The sequence below is a fragment of the Zeus faber genome, assembly GCF_960531495.2.
Source record: "Zeus faber genome assembly, chromosome: 20".
Lineage (NCBI taxonomy): Eukaryota > Metazoa > Chordata > Actinopteri > Zeiformes > Zeidae > Zeus > Zeus faber.
The window spans coordinates 19,960,718-19,972,334 of NC_137207.1; the positions used below are offsets into that span (position 1 = coordinate 19,960,718).

The following is an 11,617-nucleotide window of genomic DNA, read 5'->3' on the forward strand; positions in this document are numbered from 1 at the left end:
CCAGGGGTCCTTTGAGGGGTTTCAGGGGGTCCCCAGCGAAACGATTAATAGTTTAACTTCACCATATAACTTCCAAGACGTTAGTGCTGTTATAGAACCTACAATAATGATTGTATTGATCCTAGTTTCACTATTATCTCCCTAACTACAGTTTTAATAGGTATGGAACTTTGGACAAAATCATATCCAACAATAGAAATCTTCTCAGATACTGGGTTCACAGAGACTAAATCTTATCAAAGGGGGCCCTTGCCCTAGTGCTAATCAAATTAACAGTCCTTGATATGAAAAAAAGGTTGAGAATCAGTGTTCCATGAACACAGTAATTCCGAAATCCTCACATTGCTGTTGATCTGCCCCTGACTCGTGGCCAGTAGCACCTCTGGAGGGTCGGCGAACGTGGTGTACTTTGACACTCGCTCCTCGTGTCCCTTTTTATACTCCAGCTGCAGGGGAAGGAAAATATATAAAACATGATCCGTCTGACCCGCTGGACAACGTGCAAAGGCCTCCAGAAATGACCGCTCGGAGGGACACACATTCAGCCACTGGAGAATGACCAGGATGATTAAACAAGATGATTCTGATTCATGGCAAATTAGGCTTTGCGGTCACACGTGTAAAACAAAAAAACACCACTGGATCAAAGCGTCGATAATATTTTTTAAACTGCATATATAGAGCAATAGATTGAAAGGTAGATGTCTACGTATCTTACATTACTGGCCAAAGTGTTGGCTTTCTTCGCAGCCTGGTATCCTGGTGTGATCATGGCAGGAAAGCTGCCTTTCCCTTGCGACTGCTCATACTCTTCCGAGTACTTCATCTGGCAAGGAAACACATTTACTACAAATTAAATTCATTCTAAATACTGTGCAATTACGTGCATTCCAACAAGTAGAAACAAATGAAGGAAGTTTGTAAAGAATACCAGATAAGTTGTAGGGCTCTCTACTAAGCAGCATCTCAAATTTCAATTCAATTCCAATACAAAAGGGTCACAATTCAACTGAATATCGATTTTATCTGATATTGATGAGATGGCTCACGATACGATTCTATATTGATACATTGACAAAAATTACTACATTACTACCAAAAAAACCCACATTACTTATAATGAATTAATGTGATTGGACTCATAAACATCTTCTAGAATAAATTACACAAGTATAATGAAAGCAAGGCATTTAATGAAAGAAAACCTCTCCTATTGTTTTAAATTAAATATTATTTGATATATTTTTCTTGCTCCAGTGTCTTCTAACGGAGTGAAGAGCATTTGAAGGGTTCAGTTAGAATTCTCATTTAGCTTTCTTCACTGGAGAGATCTATACCTCTTAATAGTTATTGTTTACTCACCAAGATTGTGTTTAGAGAGGTGGATTTCAGGGGGGGGTGCAGGTGATACATCCCCCTCAATATTTATAACACGTGTATTTGCCCCCCATAATAAAAACAGTTGTGTTTTACTTTACAGAAATAAAGAAAGTGCAGAAAAGGCACAAATAAGTGCATAAACATTCACCAGAATGCAGGAAATGAAATGTTAAAAATGTCCTGGGGGAGGACCGCAAGAAAAAACACTCAGTCCACCCCTGCACCCCAAACAGACACAGACTTTTAAAAGTCAGACGTTGTTCGAATAGAGGAGACATTGTTATTGAATCGATTTTATTAATGTTTAAATAAAATTTTCACACTCTTTTTTAAATGTTTATTGAGGTAATTGAAACAGTATTGCTTGCAGAAAGCTTAAAGGTTCAAATATTTTAAAGCTACGTCAGACACTGAGCCATGCTCAAGATTATTATTCAAAATCTTTAATGACAATTAAGTTTTAACGTCAATAAGAAGACAGCTTCGGGCAAGTGGCTCAAAAAGCCTAATGTCAAGCCCCGTAATGGCATTTCATACATGATGAGAATTGCTACCATCCTTTCAGTATACCATGCCACCATATTCCATCAACAATGCTTGTCCTTTTAACAAATTCCAAGACAGGAATTAAATATTTTAAATGAATTGATCATCATAACTTCCAAACAAAGTACAAATTTCAAATTGATTAAAAAATCAAAACAATTGAATCATATCAGAGTATAGTTGGGCTTTTTTTGTAACCCGGCCCTAATAACCAGGTTGTGAAAAAATTTTAGTGTTTCACCAAAGATATAATGGATTATTATACGTAACAAAAAAGTCCAATCTCATAGAAGATGTGGTTTGAGGGAAGGAGGTGCTTACATCGCTGATGCTCTTCTGGCTCTGGGACATCGTGACTACCTCCTGGTTGGTCACCATGCCAGAGTACCAGCTTTGCTGCTCCGAGTACTCAGACTGGGACTGGAACGCCTGCTTGCGCGTAAAGTAAGAGCAAAGTACACAGAGTACCCCGTCAGCAACCATTCCTGAGATAAAAAATAACATCCAACACCATTTGTTTCATTTAATTACGCTTCAATTACACCAGGAAAATCTTATTGACGGAGCCCCAAAGACGACATAAGTTTGCAAATTGCAATTTAAGGAATCAAAAGCAGAATTGATTATAAAAATTAAACACATAGTGGGTTAAATTAAAAAATATATAATATATAAAATATAAATAGGTGTCAATTTTTTTTTAAAGCCTTTGATTAGTACCTTTTTTATTTTACTCCGATTTGTCACGGCTATGATTCGTTTAAAGCTTCACTTATCCTATTTTTAGAATGTATTTAAGCGACATTTAAATTTTTTCTTGTCAGGTAATAAGAAGGGTGCATACTCGATAAATCACTTGCAAATGCTTTATGTAGGTATTTATAAATGTAAATAAATTATTATTAATGTTTTTATTTTATCAACTCAGTGTAGGTAAAGGAAATAAATAGGCATTTTTAAAATCCAATTTCCAATTATATTTTAGTCAGTGTATTTGTTTTTGTACATAGATACACTTTTGATAAGCTTTAGCAACATTTGGCGTCTTTGGGATACCTTGCCCAAGACAGAACTTTTAGCGAATACTGTACATAAGTTAAAATACAAGAAATATCATAACAAAGGGCATTAAGTAACATTAATGAGGCAAAAGCACAAAGTAAATGTGTTTGAACGCTCAATGTTCAAATTCTAATTTAGACAGCCAAACAGTCAAATTGTTGGTGGCGGACCCCACCACCAACAACGGAAACAGCACATAGAGGAGAACATGCATAACGCAAATGCATTTAATGGCCGATTCTTATAAAGTGCCAGCTACAAAAAAAAAAGGTTCCAATGCAATTCTTTTCACAAAATAATCTCATGGATTACCACTTAAACAACCCTAACTCCAAAGTAGTGCAATGATGGTAGACTCCACAACCAAAATCAGAAGCCAGCATTTTGACCATAGGAATATTATTCCAATGCAAAGGAAGAAGATAGAAAGCCTGAGGTTTGTTGCAAAGTTTAAATATTGATCATTAATGCTGATAAATCTTTCAAACCGTAAACCGTTGCCTGGATGTACAGTGAGGATTGTATTGGAAGTATTTTCAGCACAGTCAGCTTATACATGTTCAATTCCCCAACGTCATTGCATTATACTGCATGTCCACCTCTGTGATATAAAAAAAATAAAAAAATAATCTAAATTTAGAATCTCACCTGGCTGGCCATCTGATTGGCCAGGCGAGCCTTCTCCAGCTCCATGGACCTCATGTCATAGTGGAATGTTGACATAAAGCGCTCGCCATCCTCGCGATATTTCAGCTACAGGTGCACATAGACGACAAGCATTAAGCCAAGGCCAGCGTGCGGGGAGCATGCGCATGTCACACATGAACACACATGTGTGTATGTACATATGTTCATGTGCACTACACTGGAAGTGACTATAAGATGACCAGTGCAGTCAACCAGGCATCAGGGCCGAATCGCTTTCACATTCTCACGTTATCAATTTTGATCCAGATGACCCGAGCCTGCATCCCTTTGATGAAGGGATCATTTAAGCGTAGCTTGCTGTTATTAATAACTGTGTGTAGGTTGAGATTTCCCCCTGATGAAAAAGGGGGAAACCTGCCAAGGCGCAGCCAGAGAGTAGCGCAGAGTTCTAGATGGAGTCCGACAAAGTTCAGGAAGCATCCTAGACCAAAATGCTTTGAACTCTTAGTAATGCAGTTGTTTTGGAAATTACTTTTGGAAAGTGTGATTATAGAGACAGCTATACACTGTAAATCACTGAATTTAAAAATACATGTAAATCTGAATATGGAAATTATAAAAAGAAATTCAATATAGCACTGACATTTGAGAAATACAGCCTAATCCTGGTACTTATCTGTTTCAATCAACCACAGCCTAATTGGATAAATGAAAAGTACTTTGGTGGGTTATAAAACACACAAATAAAATTTACATCATAAAACATTCCCTCCCGATTCAATATCAAATGATAGAATTATGAGACATTTTTTACAGATTTACACACATGTATATGATCAAAATTGGATGAGTATGTATTAACTGTTTGGTTTTGTCCATTGGACGGACGGTTTGCAACACTGGCCACACCCAAATCCCATCCTGACGCCAACACGTGGTCTGAAAAGCCCTGATCTTAACAGTACATCGAAACTTATATCCAGGACTTATTATAGAAGGGACATCTTATCCCCCACCTTCCATCTCCCTCATCACTCTCCAATTCATACCTTCTATCCAAGCCGTAATACAATTAAATATAGATGGCATTCTCTGCAACATTGAGATTGCAGAGCAGCATTGGGCGCTTGGGCACTCCCTTGTTTGTCTGTAAAACCAATCCACTTTCTACATAGAGCTACAACACGGATAGCTTTCCTGTGAACACTCGAGGATACAACCGTAGCCAGGCAGCAGTAAACAAATGTGAATGGTGTCATGATAGAAAATGAATGGAGTTTTTCCAGCATGTAGAAATGTTACAACATTTCTACATGCAAAACATGCTGGAAAAACTTTTTTTAAGCAAATGTGTATGGTCTGTCATAACATTAATATAATAACAGTTCCAATACATATATTTGTCTGATATGACAAAATTGATGTTTCACATTTGGTATAGTAAACATATTCTGTCCATTGTCTTTGCGATTACAGCAGCTTAGTGCATCATGCTTCTCACCGCAATTTCTCTGCCATACTGTACTGCTTGCTGCGTTTCCCCCTACAGTATATGTTTGCAGATCATAGCCAAGAAACCCATCAATGCAAAATATTAGATGCATCGCAGGGCTCGACAACCAGATTTGGGCCACTGTTAGCCATCTTATGTGGCCTGGTTGCCCCTTGCCAACTTCCTCCAAAGAAAATTTGTTATCCTAGCGCGTTGATTTACTCTGTCAAAAATAGCGAAACAAGAGAGAATATTGAAATATGGATTATAATTAGGAATATAGGACCATTATCACTCAATTATAAAATGACTGAAATTCGGCAACCTTTTTCTCTATGTCTTAGCAACAGCTGATGCATGGTTTTCCAACTTGGTGACCACTTCTAAAAGTTAGTGCCGGGTCCTGCATTGTAGCACCTCTACCAACTACAAATGTATTGTTTGTTGGATATTATCTCATTAGACTGTCAGAGGCTTGTGGTTTACATTGCACAGTCACATCTGGTAAAATATCAACACGTGACTAACGTTAAAGCTCTGCTAGCTGCCCTTAATAATCTGCCAGCGGTAGCCTGCTAAACCACACTTCCACGTTTGATTGGTACACCACTGCCCATAGCATTGCAGTGAACTTGATATCCACAGAACGACAGACAGAAGGACAGACAGGAACAGGTGTGTGGGTGCAGAGAGGAAGGGAGGTAAGGCTATTTTTCTGCAGTTTAATTTTAGCGCCTCCAAGCATAAAGTGGGTGTCGCGTCTCTGCCACGAGCACAGAAATAACCCGCGGCACACTCTCCATTCCAGACCGCTGGAGTCACCATGAGCGCAGAGCCTCCTTCCACCCTCCCACCCACCCATCCATCCATCTCCCTGTCTCTCTATCGCTCCGTCTCCCTCGTAAAGAGGGGGGGTTGAGGCCCTTCCCTTTTTAAAAGCAGGCTGACAGTAAAGGGATACACCTCCTGGGGAATTGATCTGGATCATTCTAACTTGATGAGTGTGTGTATGCAGGTTAACAGACCTCCCTGTGAGGCAACCTGCTGTTGTGCACTTTGGAAAGATCGATTGAAAGGCCTGAATATAGACCGTGCATATTTGTATTAGAATGTTTTTGAGGTTCATCAAATATATGCTTATTTGTTTGTAATAGATATAAAAATAAATCGTCCTGTGTCAATACCTGTTGACACTGAACATTTTCACTTCAACTGTTTTCTGATTTGAAATCAGAAATGTCCCTATTGGGAGGCAACTACAACCTTTGCCATTAGATCTTTTAGTGTACATATTTTATAATGTATGAAAGTTAAAACATATTAGGAGGCTATAAGAGGCTAAGCTTACACTGCCAACCTAAGAACATTATGAACTTTTTCGTTGGGGAAAGTGGATACAAATTATTCTCACAATATAACACATTATTATACAATGCTTTATTAATTCATATACTCCTTAGTATATTATTCCTATAATATACTAAGTTATTAGCATATTATTCTTAACTCATTCATTCTTTACATATTAATTACAAAAACAATGATAACAATCATAATCGTAATTAGCATTATTATTATATTACTTTTAGAATTATTGTCAACACCTACTATATTATCATGAATATAATAGTCATAATATATAAACATATATTCTAAAGACATTATGCATATGACTAAATATATCATATATGTACTGTATATATACACACTTGCACAATTTCCCACTTTTGTGTTGGAATGTTAATGTGTGGATACAGAGGTTTATTGTTTATTTTTAGGTCTATTTTTTATTACTTTTATTATTATTGCTAATTGTTTTGATCTGTGCTGCTGTAACTTCCGCAATTTCCCGCAATCTATCTATCTATTTATCTATCTATCTATCTATCTATCTATCTTATTCATTTAATAATTAACACCAATTACCTCACAAATGACAGAATCACAACAGATGATGGAACCCCACACTGCTCGTCCTGTAGAATTGCTGTAATTCCAACAATGGCCCCTGGCGGAGGCTTCTGTCCGCCCGGCGACACAGAGCCCTGACCTTCACCCTGAGGCTGACTAACTGTGGTCTCATGTTGCCATGGTGACATCATCACCAGCGCCTTACCTCACTGCTGGCCTTGGACTGCTTCTTGGCGTTGATGTTGACGGGGGTCTCGTATACGCTGGTAAAGGTGTTGTTTCTGGGATTGTGTCTGGAGGGAGGAGTCAGTGGTTACAACCATATGGTCGCCATTTTAAATGGATATTAGATGGAAAAAAAATGTAGGCTTTCGCAACTTCAATTTGAAACCTTAATCTCTGAATTTCAGGTTAGGAAAACTTTAAAAATATGCATAGTTTAACAAATGAATGCATTTGTTTATGTTTAAGAACCTTTTATATAAAACCTTACAATTCTATATGGGTATTTTTAGGACTTTTCTATGACTTTATCAGTGGAAAACATCCTTAAACTGAAAAGTATCAATATGTATAAACAAACACGTATGTCTAATGTAGACGGAGAAGTCATTTTTCTAGACAGGGATCTAATAATAATAATCTGTCAACTCCGTTACTCACACTGAGCAGTACGGCCTCTTCTTGTGGCTGACAAAGTTGTTGGCGGTCAGCACCATCTTGCAGACGTCACAGTGAAAACACGCTTTGTGCCAATTCTGAAAGAGAAAGGGAAAACATATACTGCACACATCCTCCATCAATTTTAGAATTTTAGATCTAATTGAAGAAATGGAATTCCACAAGCGTGAAGAAAAACTAAATTAAGTGAACCGGTTACGGCGGAGAATGTCAAAAGTAAGATGACGATGACTGTTTGCTACTTTTTCGCAATTTCTTTTCAGTATAACAAATAAATAACAATAATACAATAAACAACAATGTGAGTTTACAGTTTTCGAAAACAAGAAAAAAAATCTCTTTAACCGTTTGCCCCATTGGTCTGCAATGAAGCCCAGTAAGAAGTTGCAGCAGAGTGGTAAGTTTCTCAATCATCCCGCCAGGTTGTTGCTATGAACAGTTAGAAATGATGGGAACCAAGTTTTAATAAGACCTGGGTTGAAACATGGCAAATCTTTCCATTAATTTTACTTTCACAGAGACATCCCCCTTAGTCTGGAATTTTATTTTATTTTATGGATTATTAACCTGCATGGAATCTGTTGAATATATTTATTTCATTTTCTTGTGTGGAATGTTTCTTCTTAAGTCTCAACAATTTGGGATTGTTTTTCTGTGTATTCTCTGAACATTTCTTCGCTAAATACAATTGGCTTGATTCCCCCTCCTTAAACTTCCAAGTTTGATTGGTACACCAATGTTAAGGCTCACACATGCAGTTTGGTTTGGAAATAAACCTTGGGACACACAGAGCATGAGACCTTGTTTCTTTTTTTACTATTAGTTTAAGTTGCATCAGATAGCACCTGTGACCAAACTATACTGGGTCCATGTTTACTCCTGCCTTTCTAGATTAAAGTGAACAGTGCCCAAAAAAATTCTCTCTTTGTAACATCTTTGTCAATCTAACATTTTTACAAATTTTTCAAAATAAATTAAACTAGACCGCATTCCATACTATCCTTATAAATAAATCCAGTTTGTTGGTTTAGGTATTTTATTGCATTTGAGCACAGTAACCGGTTTGCTACTCTCTGCTAAGGCAGAGAAATGCTTGAGTAACTTCAATGCTTCCATTTTTAGCTTTGGTTTAATGTCGTTCTCTGCGTATTCGTAGGAATTCGATTTACAAATTCGATTCACTCCAACGGTCCTGTGTTTTCCCTTGACCTGACATCATATCTAGCTTTTGGATGTACAGTATGTACTGTTGACCACTTTGTCACAGGCCTAAAGCCTGTGAGAGATATGACAGTTTATTTATATCTTGTGAAATAGTATACAATGAGACTCTCACTTACGCCATATTTAAAGATTTTTATAGTATTTTCGGACAACTTTATTTCTTTATCTAGTCTGTAAATTGTTTTGTATGTATTGTATATTGCCAAATGTGTCTATTTTTTATGTTAATTCTTAATAAATTAATTTAAAAAAATATCACATTTCTCATTGTCATTGCATTTTTAGTTAATAAGGTTTATTGCATGGAGACATTTTTGTTTTCTATTTTAATAACTTATTATTTTTTCGTATTGTTTTGATGTGAGCTGCTGCTACCCAACAATTTCCCTCTGGTGAGTAATAAAGCCTTTTTATCCATCTATCTATCCATCCATCTAGTTTCATCTTGGCAACATTTTTCTCCTACCTGGTCGATGCAGTTGATCTTTTCGGCTGGGTAGACGATGAACCCACACCTGGCACAGGACTGCATGTTGAAGGCCTGTCCCTTTCCCACTATATAATAATAATAATAATAAAAAAGTAGAAAGGGTTGTCCCAACACAGGAAAGAGTGAGAAAAAGATGAACAGAGTGGGTAAAGAAGTGTGGTGGGAGCGGCTCCCTGACAGTCCAGTCCTACTGGGTATAAACTTAGCTCTGGACTGGAGGACTGAACCTGTCTCCTACTCGACACAGTGTCTGGGCGTCCAGCCCTCCCGTCTGACCCGTCCCCGTGCCGGAGGATTGGCCGGCCTCAGCTGTCCATCGAAAAGGAAGAAGTAAAAAAAATAAAAAATCGAAATCAACATGGAGTTGTGGGGCGGGCGGTTAGGATGTCAGTGCATGTGTGTCATGATCCTGCGATGCAGAGAAGAGCTGCCGGGGTAAATCTGGGGAGCTTACTCAGTGTGGCCTTGGCCTCGTAAATATAGGAAGATGAGCCAAGGCCTTCACAGTGAAGTAACACACGGTAACTTTACACCTTTTGTGTTGTTTGTGACCCGAAAGACAATTGTGATTCATCATTTAGAGAGGCGCAGAGGGGTTTAGACATACAGTATACTCGCTACACAAATACAAATTATTTGTTCTTAACTGGTTCCTTAAATGGTTGGATGGTTATTTGTCTGCATCATGTCTATGTTTGGGAAGGTTCTTTAAAAGGTTTGTCACGCTTGTTTGAGTCGTTGGTCATTCGTTGATTATGGGTGACTGTATATATTTTGGAAATGACCACACGACTCCAAGGTGTGGCTGAGGGTGGCTACTTGCCTCTAGTATTGTGTAATCTAGTAAACTGATCTATACAGGAGTTCTACAATTATTAATAAAACAATAAAAATAAAATGAAAAAATAATAATAATAAAAAAAGGAAATTAAGCTATCTAAACATTTTTCGGTTCCATTGTACACCTTCATTTTTCTGCGTGTACGTCCATCCATCCTTTCGTACTTACGCACAAAAAGACGGTGAAAGACTTGCGACCATTGGCGCGACACGCAAAGTTGTAGATAATCATTGTACCTGAATGGAGAAGTGGACAGACGTGAGGCAGTGGCCTACATACAGTAGATGTTGTTTCATTCTAAAAACACTAGTTAGAACTTGCTTGTGACCTCGGCTTTGGGGTAATAACACACGTTTTTTTTTCACCGACCGCTGCATAATATGCAGTTTTTAGTGGCTTTTAGTGGAGACTTTGCTAGAATATCATTATGAATAGAAAAACACATTTGATCATTTACTGTGTTCTATGCTGAGCAATTTCAATGTCAATCAAAACGACTAATTAGACAGGTGGTTTTCTAACAAAATAATCTCACGGATTACCACTTTAAATCCTTGTGAAATCATATCGGATAGACGGGTCATTAGAGACGTCGGTGTTCCAAGCAGGCACGAGTATAAAATAGTGTTTCAAATGACAAGTTATTATGATAATGAAGAGAATGATGATGTTCTGCAGCTTTTCATAACGACGTGCTGGTATAGTAGCATGGAGCTCCTAGCTGGTTCATGAACCTACTTCGGGGTGGATGCTGGGTGGAGACGCGGTTTCATCATCCCTTGGATGTTCTGACGGACGAAATGAACAACTTAAATAATGTTTCTAGATAATAAACAGGTGTAGCGGTACTTTTGGTTGTAATTTAGGTTCAAAACAAATGCAGGAAAAAGAAGAAGCGCTGGTACCACCGTCACCTCCCGGCGCCGACTGATTGATTTTCCTTTTTAATTTTTTTATTTATTTTTATTTTTTATTTTATTTTTTATTTTTTAAACAATCCAAAAATCTAAAACAGTTTTCACCAACTAATGTTAATGACTGAGAAGCACGTTACATTTTAAAATGATGCAAGTTAAAAATTAAACAAAACAAACCTGATGGAAATGAAGTGAATTACCCGTTAATCCTTTATGTCCTCTCAAGGATTGTTTCTTTTTTTTGCATCCAAAAATTAAAGGGGAAAAAAAAGACAAACAAAAAAACCCAACAACCAAATAATAATAATAATAATAATAATAATAATAATAATAATAATCAAAAAATGTTGTCAAGGAGCCTGGGGGGTGGGTGTGCCAGTGTTGTGCCAAAAAGTGATGGTCGCCAAAAACGGATTGCCAAAAAG

General features: G+C 37.5%; 1 protein-coding gene across 4 annotated transcripts in view; it reads right to left on the bottom strand.

Annotated features, from left to right (window-relative positions):
- nrap (nebulin-related anchoring protein) overlaps window positions 1–9,635 on the bottom strand; it is a 38,037-nt gene extending 28,402 nt beyond the window's left edge. For 2 of the 4 annotated variants that reach the window (XM_080021179.1, XM_080021178.1), the window contains exons 1-7: window positions 9,411–9,623; window positions 7,703–7,797; window positions 7,245–7,332; window positions 3,637–3,741; window positions 2,248–2,358; window positions 719–826; window positions 342–446 (exon numbers count right to left, since the gene is read on the bottom strand). In XM_080021179.1, coding sequence (XP_079877305.1) covers window positions 342–446; window positions 719–826; window positions 2,248–2,358; window positions 3,637–3,741; window positions 7,245–7,332; window positions 7,703–7,797; window positions 9,411–9,476 — 678 coding nt within the window. In that variant the 5' untranslated portion in view covers window positions 9,477–9,623. Of the gene's footprint in view, window positions 1–341; window positions 447–718; window positions 827–2,247; window positions 2,359–3,636; window positions 3,742–7,244; window positions 7,333–7,702; window positions 7,798–9,410 lie in introns of all 4 variants that reach the window. The other 2 variants (XM_080021181.1, XM_080021180.1) reach the window with 2 other exon arrangements.
- Between the last annotated feature and the right edge of the window lie 1,982 nt (window positions 9,636–11,617).